The sequence below is a fragment of the Panthera pardus genome, unplaced genomic scaffold, assembly GCF_024362965.1.
Source record: "Panthera pardus isolate Hobbes unplaced genomic scaffold, ASM2436296v1 HiC_scaffold_25, whole genome shotgun sequence".
NCBI classification, from domain to species: domain Eukaryota; kingdom Metazoa; phylum Chordata; class Mammalia; order Carnivora; family Felidae; genus Panthera; species Panthera pardus.
Window position 1 is genome coordinate 41593595 of NW_026526821.1, and position 19868 is coordinate 41613462.

General features: G+C 45.3%; 1 protein-coding gene across 5 annotated transcripts in view; it reads right to left on the minus strand.

The window, feature by feature from the left end:
* Nucleotides 1-16964: 16964 nt before the first annotated feature.
* Nucleotides 16965-19868, minus strand: part of KIF16B (kinesin family member 16B) — a 288842-nt gene continuing 285938 nt past the window's right edge. For all 5 annotated transcript variants that reach the window (XM_053890449.1, XM_053890450.1, XM_019462503.2 and 2 more), the window contains one exon: nt 16965-18275. In XM_053890449.1, coding sequence (XP_053746424.1) covers nt 18117-18275 — 159 coding nt within the window. In that variant the 3' untranslated portion in view covers nt 16965-18116. The remainder of the gene's footprint in view (nt 18276-19868) is intronic.

The following is a 19868-nucleotide window of genomic DNA, read 5'->3' on the forward strand; positions in this document are numbered from 1 at the left end:
AGTCCATCCACCAGTCACTAGTGTGTGTTCTGTGAGATAAAAATAGACCTTATTTCTATCAATAATCACCTCCTCTTTCATCCCAAATAAACATCAACAAACAAAAAGATTCCATAATTCTATGATCAAATGACTTGAGGAAATTTTTTTACAGATTTTATCTTTACGTAACCTCTCCACTCGACGTAGGGCTCAAACTCACAGCCCAGAGATCAAGAATCACATGTTCCACTGACTGAGCCAACCAGGTGCTCCATGATTTGAGGAAATTTTGGACAAAAATACTTCTTTACTGCATCAATTATAGGAAATCTCAACATTATAAAATGCCTTGAAATATCCACAAAAGAAGATGTGTGTATTTGACCACAGACAACTGTGGTGGGCTTTTAAAGAATTTCCTCTCTCGAAATTCCATGGTGTGAGTGCCCTGTGCACCTGGTCCTTCATTCTTCCTCCTCCATCTCCAGAACAGCATGTCCTGTGTATTAGCTTGGGAAAAATTAGCTGAGATTTCTAAGGATCCCTGTTGTAGTGCTGAAAATGAATTCTGAACTTTGTCCAAAAAGATCCCAGACTTTAGGGGATTTTTCAGTGCTAATACTAGAAGTTTCTTACTATATAATAAAGGAGAAGTTCTTCAGGGAAAAACTGATTTTGTATACTTAGATTTTACGCATCATAAATAACTCCGTGATTTTTTTTAAAAATGGTATGTCACATTTCCCTTAGCAATTTATTACCAGAGTTAGAGGAGACAAGGTGTTCTAATATGAATTCTACTAAGAAGTACAGATTCATTCAATGCTTTTAGTAAGTAATGTGTTTAAATCAACAATTGTGGGGCTTAATATCAATTGTGGGGCTCCCATATTTGGGATTATATGCAAGGAACACAGATACACTCCCACACTCACACACAGTTTAGGGAAACTCTTTGTGACATAGCTAAGTTAAATTATCAAGAAGTGTAGAAAACAGAATGCTTTTTCCTAGAGAGAGAGAGAGAGAGAGAGAGAGAGAGAGAGCATGAGTGGGAAGGGGCAGAGAGAGAGAACGAAAGAGAGAATCCCAAGCAGGCTCCAGGCTCAGCATGGGGCTGACACAGGGCTTGATCCCACAACCATGAGATCATGACCTGAGCTGAAATCAAGAGCAGGATGTTTAACTGACTGAGCCAACCAGGTGTCCCTGCTTTTGAAAATTTAGAAATGACTATAAAAAATAAAATATATAGCCCACCATAAAAATTCTGAAAATAGAAGAGAATAGAGGAAAAAGTGAAGTATCTGCTAAATCCAGCTCCATATATGTTTTATATATTTATGTAAATATAAACGTATTTATAAATATATACATATAAATATATACTTATATTTATATGTAACGCAGTTTATATATATATATATACATATTTTATAAAAATAGGGTTTCCTATTGCTATTTATTAATTAATGTTAATATAATACATTACATACAATGACTATTATGTAATATAATAGACTGATATTAACATTATTCTATTAATAATCATACATTTTAATAATAGGATCATAATCATAATAAAAGCTACCACTAATTGAGCTCCTACGATGAGTTAACTTTACACATACTATTAATAAGCTATTTATTTAATTACCTCATTTAATTCTCATGAATCTCAGACAGATACTCTGATAAATCTTCATTTTCCAGATGAAAAAACTGAGGGCTCAGAAAGGCAAAGTGCCTTCCTCAAGGTCACACAGCACACTGATTGTGGAGACCACTATTCACACTCAGTCCACTATCTAGAGCCTGCACATTCCACCACTAAGCTATTCATACTCTCCTACAACATGCTGTTTTCACTTAATGTATTGTACTTATATTTCTGTGTTGATAAAATGGGGCTGTGCTGGCATATTTAATAGCTGCGTTGCATTTCACTGTAATGGAGACACCCTAATTCCTTCATCTATTCCTCTATAAGCATTATTTCGGTTTTGTAAAAATCTTATCTGTTTTCGTTGTTACAGTACTATCCTAAGTGTTCCTGTACCTTTTTGTGCATTTGTCCATTTCTATAGAATTTTAAATCACTAGGTAACAAACTACCCTAAAACATAATACCTTAAAACAGCAACAGTTTATCATTTCTCACGATTGTGTGGTTTGGCTGGGCTCAGCCCGGTGGTCCTTCTGCCCCATGAGGTGTTGGCCAGGATCGCTCATCTGGCTGCAGCCAAGGAGGTGGCTTGAGATAGAACACGTCTCATGGTTGGCATTGTCTATCAGCCAGAGCCTCTCTCTCCTAGTGGTCTCTCTGGCTGTGTAGCCTACTGTCTTTAACTGGTGGCTCAGGGTTCCAAGATGGCAAAAATGGAAGTTGCCGGACCTCTTGAGGCCTAGTCTCTGAAGTTGTATGCTTCACTTCTGCAGCATTCTGTTCGTTAAAGCAAGTCTCTAGGTGAGACCAGATAACTGATGGAGAATGGCAGATCGCATTGCTACAGGGCATGTGGGACAAGAGGAGATGTTTGGGCCATCTCTGCAAACAATCTACAGATAAGTCAGAGCACGTGAAAATCATAAAGACTTTTGACAAATACTGACCCATAGAGAGATTCATCAGTAACATCCCTGCAGCAGAAAGAGTATCAATTTCTCCATTCATTGGGGTACCGGAATCTCTTTAAAATTTTATCACTCCCAGGTATCTCAAATGACAGCCCAGTGATGACTTCATTTGAAATCTTAATTTCTAGTAAAAGTGAGCATCTGTTGCAATGTTCAGTGGCCACTTAAATTTCTTTTTGTTGGTGTTAATTTTATGTTCAGATTCTTTGCCATCATAAAAATCAGAGTCCTAAAAAGACATGAGTCTATTTTCTTAATCTGAAAGAGAGTTTTTCATGTGCTACCAATTCTTTGTCATGTACATTACAAACTATTTTCTCAGGTTGTGTTTGGCATTCTTTGTGATGTGAACACCATCTGCATCCTTTCATACCAACATCACTGCCACCTTCAGGTGCAGTGAGTCTAGATTCCTCTCTGGACCCCATGTTCTGAGACATGAGAACCCAGGGTGAATTCCTGGGCTGACCATCTGGTCTGTGCAGTATCTAAAATGCTAGTTTATGAAGCTCACTCAGGGGAATGTCCTGGGGGACATATCTCACCATTTGTGGGGTCAAAAGTTCCCACTAATCGTGTGGGATAGTTTCGTAGTTCAGATTGGATCTTGGAAGAGGAATAGTCAGTTTAGGGCATCTCAGTAGTTACCACAACAAACCAAGATTTCTCATTATCCCGTGGGGAACCAAATTAGGCTTGTTGCCGAGTCCTTGGAATGACAGCGTTACTGTTCTCCTCCCTGCTTGTAGAGCTGTACCTGCACACCACCAGCTTCCCCTGCCCAGCATCACAGCCCAGCCTCAGAAGAATGCCACTCAATGGCCAGCAGAGAAGTCATGCCTCTTAGCATGACTCTTTTCCAGGTTGGGACCGATTGAGCAGCAGCTTGACAGGCCTGGAAACTCTGCATGGTGAGCCAGGCTTCTGTGATGGGTGTTTGATGGTGAGGTTATAGTCCCCAACTTAGAAATCAAATGCTACCCTAGATATTGTTGTGAAAGTGTTTTGCTGCTGGGATTAAAAGTCTTCATCAGTTAACATTAAGTAAAGGAAGTATCTTGGATGATTTGGGTAGGGCTTGACTGGACCCATTGGAAGACTTTAAAACCAGGGCTGAGATTTCTGAAAGTGAGGGAGAGAATGAGAGGGAGAGAGAGACAGGTGGAGGAAATTCCACCTGTGGGTGACAGCTTCTGACTATGCCTGTAGAGGACCCTACTTGTTGTCTTCCATCCATTAGCGTTACCCTACGGACCTCAATTTGTTGAGCCCGCCCACGATGGTGTAAGTGTCCTCTCTGAGAGATGATCTTAGCTTACTGAACCCATCCCAGTGACCAGGATGCTTTAGCTGGTCCTGTACTTGCAGAATCCATGGGCCTGGGTTGTGATTCTGTCCCTGGATGGAGCAGTGGAAAGAAAGCATAAAAGGGAGAGAAGAAAGGCAAGGAAGCAGACTTTGAGGCATGGGCAAACATAAACCTGCTGTGGACTGAAGGAAAAGAGGAGGAAGGACTGGTGGACTCACTTTGGCATTTGACTGTGGCCCATACACATGGGGTGGTTGAGTACCTAAGCTGAACTGGGATTGAGGGAAGACCTTACACTAAGGTACTCCAGTACCCACCTCTGAAGTATCCCGGATCCCACACAAACTTCTAGCTGAGAATCATCACCCCCAGGCTCCTGCCAAATCTTCCCCCTCCAGAATCAGATTTCATGCTCCAGTGTGCCATGACAGTCCCTCAGGTTTGGCCATCTGGCTTCAGTTCACCACTTCTAGATTTCCTAGATACCCGACCATCTCCCTTCTTCCATGTCCCACAGACACACACACGAGCATCTGTTGCATCTGGAATGTCTATGAGCCTCTGGTTATAAGCCTTCTCTTTGCTATTTGCTCTGGGTTTTTACAAGAACAAGAAATAACAACACATTTAGGAGCCTGGAAGCAATACTCCACCTCTGGGGTTTGGGATAGCACTTCCAATCTGTTCACGCTGAAGCAAAGAAGGTTGACCAACACAGCCTTGACTTTTCCTTTCCTTGACTTTTCCTTTCCTCCCAAATACCAAGAAGTGCAAGGATTTCAGCCAGAACACAGTTTTAGAAGGCAATGATCTTTTTTCTGCAGCTTTGTTTTCAATTACATTGGACGTTCATCCATCCAATCCTGTTGATACCAAAGGGACAGACACCCACCCTGTCTTTCTCTCCTCACAGAGGCTGCCCCAGCCAAGGCTCCCGAATTTTTCTCGCATCTTCCACTTTGGTCCCTCTAGTCTGTTCCAAGCAGTAGCCTGAGGAGTCTTTTTAGAATGCTGGTCATTGCTACCCTCAGCCCCCAACCCCAAACATACACACCAACTCAGTGTAATAACCATGGAGCATGCCACGTGCTGAAGTAGGGGAACCAGCAGTGAACAGAAGAATGCAGTCTTGTCCTTCCAGAACTCATCACTTAGGAGGGCATTGGACATGGAAGCTGAAGGTTACAGACAGTTGTTATCAGTCTTGTATTTCCCACTGAGTCCTGAAATCTAACCCCTCACTGGGTGCTTTTGTGACTTGGCCCTAGTGGGCTCAGCAGATACCCCACACTTCGCACAGCCTCACCATGCTGGGCCCCTGCTGGCCCCCAACATGGTGACAACATTCTCATCTTACAGTCCTGAGCATGCGGTGCTCCATGCGATTGGAGAACCCTGCAGTTACTTTTCTAGTGAGTTCTGATGTCCCACCTCAGGAGTCTTCCTAGAGACTTGAAGGACTGGGAAGAGACACCTCTGGATCCATTTTCCTGTAAGAACCATGATGATCTCATCTGGGCCCATGATCTTTTAGCTATGAGATAGTGGAAATCCTTAGACACTGGTGGGGGTGGGCTGGGGAAAGAGTGAGAAGGGAGGGGAAATAGGAGAGAGAAGGAGGGAGAAGAGAGTGTGAAGGGGAGAGGGAAGAGGGCTCTGGAGCTGGCATGGTTGGTGACCCCCCCATCCCTATCTTCTATTTCACAACTGTTATTGAGCACCTGGTGAGAGCCATGAAATGGTCCCTGCCATCTGTAGGCTGACAGACTACAGGGAGGTGACAGATTTTCTATCAACCCCGTATCCCCCTCTCAGTCAGGCCCTGGGGTCCAAGCTCGCCAACTGGATTTTGGAGGCTGAGGCTTTGGTTTTGTATTTTTTATTTTTTACTTTTTATTTTTGTATTTTTCTCCCACAGGACTATGTTAGCCATCTCTGGTACAAAGGAAGAAGAAACAGTCATGATATGCAATAGATTCAGATAGTCAACACACTTTACTGAATCATTTCCTGAAAAAAAAAAAAAGTATATATATGGCATACTTTACATACAGTAAAACCTTTTTGCAATATACAGTTCTATGAATCTTACCAAATGCCTACACTTCTGTAACTCCCTCCACACTCAAGACATAGAACAGCCCCTTACCCCAAAATATTCCCACGTGCTACCCCTTTGTGGGGAACTCCTCCTCCAACCTCCCCCCACTAAATCCCCCCTCCTGGAAAGCACTGATGTTTCCTTTCCCCGTGGCTTTGCCTTCTCAAAATTTTCATGTAAGTGGAGTCTCACAGTAATTATATTAAAGAGTCATTATTAATTTATTGCTTGACCCAATTCTATAGTAATTGTTTCCCACTGTTTTTGTTGGATTTTCTTTGATCACTTCTGCATCAGACAATGACGTAACAGCACATTTAGAGAGAACAGAAAATAGGCTTTCCTTGGTGTCACAACGTGTTACTGGAAATAGCACACTGTGGGGGCAGAGCTTCTTGCCTCAGGGAATATCCTGGGAGATGGAGCTCCTTGACCTTGGAGGACTGTGGTCTTGGTAGCACTGGTCCAACTCAGTGATACCCATCCTCCCCTCCTCCCTTGCCCCACTTAACAGTTGCTGTGGGTGCCAGAGACAGCCTGCCGACCCCATGGCAGTAATGGTGGGACCACCAGGTATGGGGGGGGTGACCCTTAAGCTCACCCCTGTTCCCTCCAGGAATGGCCGGGTTGCTGCTTCCCTGCCCGGGCTTCACCCTTGGAGGGGAGCCTGTGCATGTGAGGGGCGTAAGCTGAACTGTCTTCGACTTTCTCTCAGGATAGCAGGGTTTCCGGGAAACAGCAATTCCCCCAAGCTTCAAAAGATGACGAGCATTTCTCTTCACAACTTTGACACTTGGACACACAGATGGCACATCAGGCCATTCTGTGTGTGCCCTCTCTGTCCTTCTGAGACATCTCTGCCAGCCCTCACAGAGGATGAAAAAGTACAACTCGAATTAGTAGATTCTGAACTAGAGATTTTTGTTATAGGGCAGAAGAGAAGGACGTTCAACCCAAGTGCTTGAACGAATGTTCTGAATTACCTGTATTTTGGCATTCCCCCTTTACCACATGGATGATGGCTAATTACAGAGATTGCTTCAAATATGTCTTATCTATTCAGACTTCCCTTTCTGAAAAACCTCACTTTTAATTGAATTCCCTTGAATTTGTAGGTCTGACTTTGGCTTGTCTCCCCTGATAAGCCCTGCGACAGGGTATTTCTCAGATGGCAGGGACTGTTACAACTCACACTTCTGCACCTTTACAGGATGAAGCTTTCTTGCGATCAGATGTACTCTCAGCCACTTGTCATCCCCCACACCCAGGAGCCGATCGTCTGTCACTGATACCAGGAAATTTAATGAAAATAAATGAAGTTCTTTGAGTTCCCTGGACAGCATCCATTTTAAGAGGAAGACAGATACCAGCCCAGTCATTGTGGGCTGACTGGAGGGGTAAGATGTTGAAGCAAGCAACTATTAAATGTTCATTCCATTTCTTGAGGATTTCATTCTGATAATTAGAGAAGTATGAGCCCCAGAACCAGGAGGCTTGTTGTACGCCAGCAGAGCGATTTCTTGGGACCCTGGACTCTTTGGCCAGTTCTCTTTCAGAACTTTCCTGCATAACTCCTTCACACCCGATGTGTCCACTCCTGGTATGGGTGAGCAGGAAAGCTCAAATGGGAAGACGAGCCTTGGATTCCGTGGCTTGGCAGAACAGGCCTCCACGTGAGAAAAGCAGTTGTGCAAAAAGGCCAAGCAGAGACTGGGAAAAACGAGACAGAGGCAACACTTCAAAGCCTTTGCTCACAGGATGTTAAACGTCTTCAGGAAATATCTGTTCCCAAATTCTGAAGTTCACAACAGCCAGGAAAATAGCCGTTTCAGGTCTTTGAAGGTTAATGTCATGGCCCAGTGCCAGGAATGTTATGGCTGATCTTGCCTCTCATGGGGATAAACACAGAGAAGTAATTTCTCAGGTGAGTAGCACTACGGATCACTCGGGCAGAAGGGATGAGGCTGCCAACCTTGAGTGGCGAGAATAGAGGTGATTCCACACAGGTTCATAAGGGCCCTATGGTGACACCACTGCATTTAATCAACAGCATGTAAATTCAGGGTCCCCAGGCCCTTGACCATAGAGCTCACTTCCCTGCTAGATGCTCTAGAAACATTCTCGTGTATGTCTGCAAGGCCTATTGAGATTGTAGTTCAGCCTTCCAGGGCCCTGGGATTGGAGCAGATCCTTCCAAAATGACTTTCTTTGTCATGTAAGGGAAGAATTAGAGAAAGAGCAACTATCATTTTGGTGCAGGGAGGGGTGTCCTAGGATGCTTTGACCCCTTGTCTTTTTAAAGCAGTCTTTCAACACTTCTTTCCATTTCAGGAAAAGTAGCCTATGGCAAAGGCAGATGCGGCAGGAGATGCTTGAGGTATCATTTCCCATGGGACAAGCATTGCATTGTGCAGGTGCCACATGGCTGCGGCCGCTTTGAGAGACAGGAGTGTCCAGTCTCTTGGGCTTCAACCTGATAAATGTTTGGAATAAATTTTACCTTTGCAGGTGAGCTCCTAGAGGACACAGCCCATGCAGATTAACTCCCAGACTAGAGTGTCCTGTGTCCAGCAATTGGCATACACGGCATCCAAAGGATGTCCAGTGATGGGTTATGGTAGGGGATAGGGGGCCTGGCTTCCAGATTGTTCTCTGCAAATTGATTGATAGCTGATGAGTGTTAGGTCCAGGCTTCAACTGGAGCAAAAGCTCAGTGTGCCAGTTAGTGAACATGTATCTCCCAGCTCAAAACCTGCCCCTCTCTGCTCTGGGATGCAGGGACTGGGACTCTGCAGACCTTATTTCTGCTCTGCCAGCTGCTCCCAGTTATGCTCGTCCAAGACAGGGCCCTAGAGGGAGACAAGCAAGGCTAGGGGAGCAAGAAGGGATGTGTTTCTTTTGCTTTCTGTTTCTGTGAACATCATCTCTACAACACTTCCTGTCTGCTTCCTCTTCCTGATTAGACGACTTCCTGTTCCCGTCAGCATCACCCCAGCTACACTTCTCCCCTCCAAGAGCAGCAGCTGAATCCAGTGTGCAGTTTTGCCAACATTTGCCAACAAGCCTCACTGCACCCTGGCCCGTAGAGATGCCAGCACCTCGTCCTCAGAAGCCCTGAGGATCCCTCAGGATCCTCCCCGCCTGCCCCCCCAGACACCAGTACCAGTGCTAGTGCCCCTTCCCTTTGGGCTGTCAGTTTCAACTCTGTGGTGGCCTTTCCTCCAAGCTTCTAAGTTTTAATAATTCTAATCTTCTCATGTTCTCCCCAGCACTCTGGATGGCAGCTGTTTCCTGTGGCTACTACCTCTGCCATACCTTGGAGTTTTCTGTTTTTCACCTTCTACATTAACTATAGTTGTTTTAAATTCTCTTTATGAAAATAAATGGTGTGATCCCTATCCTGACTGATGCACTCAGCATTTTCCTCTAATCTGGGCAGTGGTAGGACGTTGAGGCTCAGGTCAGTGACTTGGGTAAGCCATCACCTCCTTCCAGATGCTTTGCCTTTGGTAAATTAAGAGATGGATTTAAATCAGAGATTTCAGGGGCACCTGGGTGGCTCAGTCGATTAAGCATCTGATGTTGGCTCAAGTCATGATCTCACAGCTCGTGGGTTTGAGCCCCACGTCGGGCTCTGAGCTGACAGCTTGAAGCCTGGAGCCTGTCTCAGATTCTCTGACTCCCTCTCTCTCTGCCCCTCCCCTGCTCATGCTCTCTCTCTCTCTCTCTCTCTCTCTCTCTTTCTCTCAAAACTCAATCAGAGATTGCAAATGGTAACCATGGGCAGAGTGCCACCTGCAGGTGGGTCGGGCTTGCCCGGCTCCCACGTGTGCACTTTTGCAGCATGCCCTCAATTCCCTTTGGTGGAGGATGTCCTCTCCATCCACATGTGTATTGTGTGTCTAACTTCTGAGCAGATCTTGGATCCAGATTGTTTCCAAGGCTCCTTCCGGCTCTGACATCCTTTTGTCTCCACCCAGGTGGAGTGGTGTTGCTGGGAGCTTGGAGAATGTCCCAAAGGTGGTACAACTCAACTGATGCAATTTCGGTTCCGTTGCAGGCACAGGAAGAAAACGCGAGAAATAACGGGCCCCCTCTGTTTGGGCCGCTCTGAGCAACATAGACCTCCCTGAAGGCATTAAAAGTATGCTAAAGTTGTGTTCTGCAGGGCCGGCTTGGATTATCACCTATTCCTCATCCACAAGATGCCGCCTTACTGGCAGACTTTCCAGAACAGATGGAGACTTTCCTTCTATGCTTTGAATGCTTTGCTTGGCTTAAGGACACAACAAGAGGCTTGGACGCTGGTAGCAGAGTATTCATGGTTTTTTTGGAAACTAGCAGAGCTCCTGCCATCCCCAAGGGTATCTGAGGCTCTCAGGAGCCCCACACAGCTCACTGAGGTCATAGCCACATGTACAAAGAGGTGACACAGAAAGCTGGCGTGGCACTCAGTAGAAGCAGCAGGAACCTGACTTTACCTGATGCCAGAAAGAAGTATCATGTGCAGCCAGAGGGCCCTAGGTGGCCCGCCCTATCTTTCCTCTTGCTTTTAACTTCAATAGATTCGTCCCTGAAAAAAGCTACCTAGGGAGATTGTCTTTGAAGTGTCCCCACCCCCAACAAAATGAACTCTTGTCTCGGCATGTACATCCCCTTTCTGACTCTGAGAGAGGAGGCCTTTGAGCCAGAAGCACAGCAGAGGGGAATTGGCAGCGTGGGCCTGGCTGTTTGTGATACCCAAGGCCAGGTGTATCCCCCTGTCAGGCTGAACACAACCTGTCATCCTTCACTTCTGCTGCACCTTCTCCTCACCTGACATGTGTCTTGACCCCCATGGCCTCTTCCTTTTGTGGGAAGCTTTCAGTGACCACAGCCACAGCCAGTGGTAGTCTGTCCCCTATTAGTCATGTTGTCATCGTTGGGGGGCCCAAGGAGGACTCCTTCTGTGTGCACCCAGCAGAGAAGCTAGCTCACCAAATGGCCTCATGAATTAATGTATGAAGAGCAATGGCCCTTTTGAATGGTAGCACTGAATTCATACAAAGTGGACCAGGCTGAAATTTTGGGGAGACCCTGTGTTAGGGATGTTAGTCTCTGAGCCACCTGATCCACAGAAACTGACCTGCTTTATTGAACCACATTCTCAGGCTGGCTGAGAGATTTTTGCTTTCTTTTCCAGCCCAGGGGCTTCTCTGTACCCGGGATGGGTTACAGGCTGTTTATTTAATCTGAAAGCAATTTTTTTCTTTCATGGGGGAGGCTGGGATGCTTATGCTCAGCTTCAAAAGGTGGGCAGAAGAGTTGATGTCCACTTAGGGCTGCAGATCATGGCGCCCCAGACTTGAGGAGGACACAGTGTCCTTGTGCAACTGCTGGTCTAAGTCATAGACCAAACCCCATAACCTCATAGTTTCTTGACAGCTATGTCTGCATGGGGCTCCTTATTCTTCTGTTTACAAAGCAAGGATTAGGTGGGAGCCCAAAGACAAGACATGAACTTTACTTGGGTTTGCTGGCTACTGTATTATGGGACTTTGGACACACCCGGCAAGACATCTGAGGGTCTGGTGAGATCATGCCTCTCTAAGGCAAAACCCCCTGAAATCTCAGAATCTGAAACACACCTAAGGTCAAGATGACAAGAGCAGAACTTCCGGCCTTTAGATGGCACTGGACAGTACTCTCACTCAGATCTTATCCCTTCGTTGTTAATATTGGATCAGGAAGTTTGCTTCTCTTTATTACGTGTGATTTTAAAGGACGAGCTCTATTTGGCATGTGCTCTTCCCCCAGGGGAATATCCTTCCAAAACAGTGGTGGCTGATGGGAAACGTGATCTCATTTACAAAATTTCAGCCAGCAACCTCTCAGGTGCTCATTCCTCTGGCCTCTTTCTCTCCAACCTGTCATGTCTACGGCCATACCACCCTGAATGTACCTGATCTCGTCTGATCTTGGAAGCTAAGCAGGGTCAGGCCTGTTCCCGGTTGGATGGGAGTCCAACCTGTCACTGTCCCTGATGTTCTCGTCATGTTATAGCGATGAGCATTTTCCCTCTTGCACACATGCGCTTTCCTCAATTTGGGGCAATCCCTTTGCCTCCTTGGCACTCATTTCTCCTCATTGCTCAGGTCTTAGCTCAGGGAAACTGCAGAGCCTCCCAGATGAAATCATTTCTCTCGTACATTCTCCCGTGGCACCATCTACTCTCGTTCCATACCATTTATCACAATTTGCAGTCATGTGATTGGGCAAGCATTGGTGGGTTGCTGAGTGGAATGAGAGCTCCCTGAGGGCGGGTCCATGGCCATACAGCTCACCACAGTGTGGGGGCCCCAGTCCCATGCTAGGACATGGAAGACACTCATGAGTATGTGGTGAATGGTGTGTGGGATACCAGCGATGAGCAGGTCAGTGCTCTCACAACCAGGAATGAGCAGAACACAACCAGTTGCTCTACCTTCTCTGTGCCATGTTCTCTCTCAGCCAGGATCTCAATACTTAACATGTGGCCAGTGGACTCACATGAATGGCCACAGTTCGGTCTGATCCTTCCTTCAACCTTCCCCATGGCAGGAAGGGGCTGGCGGTGTGGCTGTGACACGTACACAGCTGGCTTTAAGTAGGGCAAGCATCATCCATACTTTATGAACTTTCTGAGGCTCATCTCACCGTGTTTGTCCATCCTTTCTCCCAAACCCTCACGGGGTACAGAACAAGAGAGGGGCCACTGGGGTGCACAAGGCAGGGAGAGGAATGGTTTACACAGGAAATGAATGAGGTAGGACTAGGCGGCGGTGTGAGTAGTGGGGCTGGGCCAGCTGGCACCGGTTTCCTGATCAGACACGCGCCTACGTGCAACAGACAGCGAGGCTGCTGGACAGCAACCTCTTCAGACGCATCCTCCACTCTAGAACACTCTGCGCTTCAGAATCCAAGGGGAGCACTGCACTCTTTGGCCTTGAGTTCTTTAGGGAAAAAAGAAATCTATACGTGGGTATATTTAGGCTGCTGCCCTTGTACCAGAAGGCAAAGAAAATCCTTTATAATGTAAACATGACTTTCCCCATCTGCTTATAAAGGATAAACAGGGTTTTAATATTACTCTGCAATCAAAGAATTGCACCCTCTGTGAATCGACTTTACTTATTACATTCATTAAAATTAGGGCTTAAAACACCAACCAAAAAGAGTCATTTATAACGGCAAGCCACACACCCCCATTCCTGCAGCCACCCCTCACCGCGCCCCCCCCCCACCCCCGCCCCACATACACCATAGCTTCTGGCTTGTTTTCAGGAGAAAAGCTAACAGAATTTAGAATCTATGAAAGTGCAAATATTAAAGATGCTCTTAATCACTGCCAACTGCTATGATTGTTCACTGTGATCCTCTCCTCTAAGATATTCCCTGGCAGCTTTGGCAAAGCAGCTGCAATCTTTTTCCCTTCCTCCCTCCTTCCTTTCCTTCCTCCTGGCTGAGAAGGAAGAAGGAGCCTCAGGAATAGCAGACCCTCAGGCTGTAATTTAGTGAGAGGCTCTCAGGCACAACTTTAAGTGCTACTGGAAACATTTCTGCAAATATTAACTGTGCATAAGGATTCACAACACTTTGAGGAAAATAACTCCGCTTTTAAGCAGTGAAGATATTTAACTATATTTTTCACGTTTTTTTTTTTTTTTTTTTTTCCCTACCCGGACTTAAGTTCTAGACAAAGGTTTCTCTCTTTCAGGTGACCTGCCTTAATGGTACTGAACAGCTTTGCTAACCCTTTGGGGCTTTTGCATTCTGCTGATGCATTTCCCTCTGTGCATTGCCAATTTTATACCTAGTGCACTTCCCCATTTTCAATGCAGAAAGAAAGATGGTTTGTGCATCTTTTTGCAAACACATCTATTTCTCCCTGAATGGGGAAGATTCTGCCTTTCCAGCAATGGAGAAGGAGCAAAATCAAATTGATGAACCTCAAATTCCGACAGAAGAATCAGTTTTTGGAGAGGTAATCCCCAGGTTAAAAAAAAACAAAACCTTTATTATTTAATTTTCAAATTAAGGGGTACCAAATGAGCATAGTCAAAGGAAGAACATTTTATATTTAGTTATTTTCCAAGAGATGCACAAAAGGGAGAAACTTCTAGAAAGGCAGTGCAGTAAGAGATAGTGCCAGAGCATAGGGCATAGAATTCTACAGTGATAAATGCATGCAGATTGCTATTTGCAGGGAACAAGGATAAACTCGCATCCTTGAACCCCTTCAGTTCAGCCAAATGTCTTTCCGTCTTTCCTACCATTTCAAAATGTAGCTGGGTTCTTCTGGGTTCCCAGATGGACAAGCCTTCTGAAGGTAACAGCCTGGCCACCACCAACATCACCTCAGATAACTCCCAGGTACCACTGTAGGATCCATTTGAAATATGACACTTTAGAAATTTATAACAACCGGTGGGTTTGTTTCAACTCAGAAATAATTCTGTATGTGCAAAATTCAAAATTTCAGCACCAGAGAATCGTTACCCATGTAATTATCATCAGAAAAAAACACTCTGAACAAAAGGAAAAAAGTCGACAACCGGGTCCTCTTCTTGCACATAGAAAGAGGCCTGCCATTAAAAGGTGGGACAGACAGGGCTTAATCTGCCAAGAATGAGTCCCCCTAGATTAATGGTCTTTAATTAGTTTCCCCAAAACATAACTCACCTGTCATGATAATTTAAGTAAAACTGAAGCAGTTGGTTTTGCCATGGATTTATTTTACAGACATTTCTTATTCCTCTTCTTCAAAATGAAAACAAGCAAAAACAAACCAAAAAACCCACTTACCCAGTAACAAAGTCCAGCCTGAACTACTCTTTCATGGGTGTGTGGGAATATGGGAAGACAAGGGCCTCACGTGGGAGAAATGTTCAACCCTGGACTAATGACCCCTCAAGGCATCATTCTAGGCATTTGTGAAGGAGCATATTTAAAACCTCTCTCCAACACTACCGATTGGAAAGCAGGATGTCACTGAAAATTCTCTCATGACCATCTTGAATTGTTCCCTAAGTTCCCTCTGAGGAGATGAGGCCTGCTTGGGGTAGGCTCGGCATAACAACGAGCCACGTCACAACAGAAGCCTGCTCTCTACCCCGGAGGGCACGTCTGAGGAAGCGATGGGGCACGAGTCGGATTGTGCACTGGGGGAGGTGGATCTGAACCTCATCTTTGAAACTCGCACCCAGAACACCAACGTGCCCCGGCTCTGAGGCGAGGGACTGCAGCCTTGCAGGAGCTACGTATCTGAGCTCACAGATGCTCTAAGCTGTGAAGCTTCTGGCTCCTTCTGCCCAGACTGCTGAGCATGCGCTGGCCAGAGCACGAAGTGGGTGGACGGAGCCAAGTAGAGAACTGGGTCTTTCTACATACAGATGTGCACAGAAGTGGCCCTGGGGCCTGGGTACCCAGTTCATGAGTCTCCAGGCATCTCCACATTATGGGTCCAAGAATCTTCTAGATGCCCATCATTCGGAAGCCAGCATGACTTAGCTATTCCCTATGCACAAGCCCAAATTAGTCAAGACGGCGAGGCCTGGGTGGGATCCCAGCCGAAGGCGCCTACCCTACTTGTGAGTATAAACAAGCTTGGTGTACACATTTTACTATGTAAGCAAGACCTAGGACATGCTAGGTCCTAGGTCCTAAAGAATCCTAAGTTCCTTAGATTTGTCCAACTGACTACAGGAATATTTAGAAGTTGATGGCACCTCAATCTGAATTGATAAAATGGTCATTTTAGCACTACTTTATTTGAGGCACTCGAAGTAAAAAAATCGGTATCTGCTAATTTTCTTTTACTGCTCTCAATCAGTCTAAATTAACAAAGCTTCAATTCTGTCATCCTGACTCTGACATCTGTTTTGTCTACACTCCAGAAACTCCATTATTTGTTTAGGTGAGACTTTTCATTGGCTTTTCAACATTCCCTCATGTTTTATTCAGGTCAAGCTGCCTTTGGGTCTGGTTAGAAGTTTGTATTTCACATCCGCACACCAGGGGCTTACCCGGCCCATCCATCAGGAGTAGTTATCCCCCTGGTTGTGACCACGGCTAGAACAGGAAAGAGAGACTATCCTGTGCAACAGCTTGTTTTCAGATGGGGAGACTGAGGCTCAGAGAGGTGAAATGACCCACAAACACTACAGCCAGCTTTAGCCAGAGCCAGCTAGCACTTGAACTTCAAACTCAATACTGATTACTTAAGAGGAGGATTGGAATCAAAGGGTCTTCTGGCTCCTGCACTGCTCACAAACACGGGTCTATTTATTCTTGCCAGGTTATTATCGTATCCTGTGTCACTTCAGTGAAACGCTTGCCATGAGCATGGCCTCAGAGACAGGTCCAAAAGGGCAGGGGACAGATTATCTGGTCAGCTGAAGAAAACCATTTAGTTTACTCTGCAAACGAGGGACAATCTGTAGTGTTTTGACTTCTTTTAGATGAATGACCTATGGTTAATTATTATCTCCCAGCTTTATCCTTAAATCTGCAGGTTTAAATTCTCTGGTAGTAATTGCCTCTAAACCTATGCCTGTAATCACTGCTGGAGACAAAAAGCAAGTCTTTCTGTAGCAATTTTTAAATGTCCTCATTTTTGTCATATTAAACTATGATATCTAATTAGTGTAATAATAGTTTTCCCCCTTATTGGGATAATTGCATCTTTAAACATATTTTTCAGGTTGGAGGGCTCAGTTGCACAGGTATATTGTAGAAGACTGAATGCAAACACATTTTGTTACCCCATTCATTCGTGGCTTCAAATGTTACTCTAACAGCATCTTCTGCAAAACAAATGCTAAATTATACATTACCGATCTTTCCAAACACGTTAGATAAATTTTTAAACAGACCAGTAGGGATGATCATGTCGCAAACTTAAACGGTGCTACAGGATAGGTTCTATAACTTCATTTAATATTGATAGCAGCTCAATTTAAATTTTGAAATAGCAAATACCTGTAATAAATTTGGCGTGGATGATTATATATTTTGATACAACTATTGTACAGGCGTGTGTACATATATAAATCTATAGGTAGAATTATATACATTTCAGTATATGCCACATGTTTTTCTACTTACATTTTTCTTCTTAGTAAAACAAAGCAGTTTCATTGTACATGGATGTGCAATGCTACATTAAGTCCTGAGTAATTTTAAGGGATCATTAATAAACTACTGTAAATTCTAGTCTTTCAGCCAAAGATCCAGTAGATTCTGTAACAAAAACGTGAAAAAAAATATTTAAAAATATGCATTCAGCTACGCGCTTGTTTTGTGCTTAGCGGAGAAAGCTCAAGAATGCACAGTAGCCATTTACGTTTAGGAAAATTTCCTCAGATATTCAAGATTAAACATATATCCTGTTTGTATGGATTTACAGATGTTTTAAGTGATGTCGCCTACATCTAATTTGTCAGGCATGGAAGATTCCAGTCATGATTGGACCATAAATCCCTTTTGCAGAATATGAAATTCTGTGTAAACATCAGTGGTCAGGTATCGTACAAAAGTTCTGACTCAAATGAGGGGAAACGGAAAAAATACAATGAAATCATTTAAAATGCTTCTCGTGGGATACAGCCAGCCATATGGAAGGCATATAAAAAATAAGATATATTTTGGTGGAAGAGGAAACCAGATGAAAGTCATTTCAGGTAGGTCTGGTAAGCCGCACACCCAGTTTGGGAGGTCCCAGGTTGGCTTGGCTCAGGGAGGCCCAAGATAAGCCGGCCACGTCCATTTTGCCACAGGGGAAGGCCTCCCGCTGCGAGGAGGAGGGAGCACTATGGGGGAAAAGGCCACGTTCAACGGCAATGGAACAGTAGCAGCTGCCCCGTCAGGGTCACCACCAGCGAAGCGAAACATGCCAGTCCAAAGTCAGGCACCCGGGAGGCCCTGGCGGGGCGGCCTGGGCCGGCTGCTGCACGTCCGGCTGCCACAGGAGGAGGCAGGCCCAGAAGGAGCGTGGGAGGCTGCGGCGCGCCGGGAGGGCCACGTGGACGAGAAGGCACTGCATCGGTGGTTCCTCCGTCACCCCCAGCTCTACCCTGTCCCGTGGCTGCTGTAGTCAAAGACCCCTTTCTTGAAGAACGGCGAGAACTCACAGATGGTATGTTTGGAAAGAGTCAGCCCCACTTTGTCGATGTGTAGGGGAGACGTCGCGGACTGCAGCATCACGCTGAAAAAGTCCCTGAGGTATTTCTGAGGAAGAGACAGGAGACAAAACGTGGTTAGACGTCGTCGTGGGGTGGAGTCAAGGAGAGAGAAGAAATCCCAGAAACAACTTGCCACCCACTTTGGAAGAGCTGTTGCTGCCATTGGAAACAGCACATGGGAATCTGTGTGTCCTTGGCCTTCACCAGACCAACCCAAGGGAATAGAGCCACCACATCCATTACGAGGGTGGCTCTGCTCTCAGGCTCAGGGCAACATGGCCTCAGGTCTACCTGCGGACAATGCCCAGAGAAATGCCAATGTGGTGCCAGGATGGGGGGGTGGGGAAGTGGTCTGATTGCCAACAATAGTGGCATCAGTTAATATCCTATTTTTTAACAGGTCGTTTCCCCCCAACTTACTCGTTAAATAGAAAGCCAATTAAAGGGAGGGGGAAAAAAGCCTAGCCATCTGTAGAATGCTGAATGTGCTGCTCACTAGCATTTTTAAACAGCACTGTAACTGTCTGATTTGGATCCTTTAAAGGAAAAGAAATGCTGGGGACAAGCGGGTCAGTTCCAAGTACTAATATTTACGAGTCATTTTGCAAAACCCATAATCATCAATGAAAAGAAATTCTGACTAAGATTAATTGCTCTGAACCCCCTGCTCTGCCCCTCCCCACGGCTGCACGTGTTTATCACAGCAGTCACCGCCTTTTCTGGCACCGAGCAAGCAAAGCATGTCTGGGACAAGGATCCGAGATGCCAGGGATGGAATGAGACGTGGGTGCAGGCAGGATGTATTAAAGGAAAAGAGGACACACAGAAATAGTTCATATATTTCAGGTCAGGCAAGTGTTATTTACAAGAGAAAATGGGTAAGCCTAAATCTTTATTACTGCCTCAGCTTATTTCAAAAATATAAATGATCCTATCACAAACCCTGACATTAACATAATTATTATGGACTTTGACTAACAAAGAAATTTGTCAGTGAAACACGGCTGAGGCCGAGAAGCAGTGGTTCCCACCAGGGGCGGTCCACCCCGTAGAAGACACACAGCGATGTCTGCAGATGGTTTCGTTACTCTGGGGGGGGGGGGGGGGTGTGGCGTGCATCTAGGCGCATCCTACGATGCACGGAACAGCCCCATGCAAGCATTATTGCCTTCCCAATGTCACTCATGCAACGATTGCGAAAACCCGGCCCAGCAGAAGTGGCATCCAGCTGCCCCTACGAACTGCCGGCCTTAAATTTACTTCTGAAAGAAGACACTCTGCTCAAGGAAAATTCATCAGCTACTTTCTTAAAAGTAATGAGGATTATTAATAATTGACACCGTATAGTAATTTACTTTCTAAAAATCTTCTAACGTCTCATTTCTTACTGACGCACACTGTACATTCTTCAAACGGACAATCTGGTGAGTCTTGAACCGTGTGTACACCCATGAAGCCATCCCCAAAGCAAGAGAACAAAACATTTGTACTGTGCCTCCGCATTTCTGAGCTCACCTCGTTTTATGTTGTTATTGTACTCCGCCTAGAATTATCTGCTCTTATTAGTCATAGCCATTTTTGGATGAGGACCCTGTTGTCAGGGAGGTGAGCAAGGCTAGCAATCAGGAGAGGGGACTTG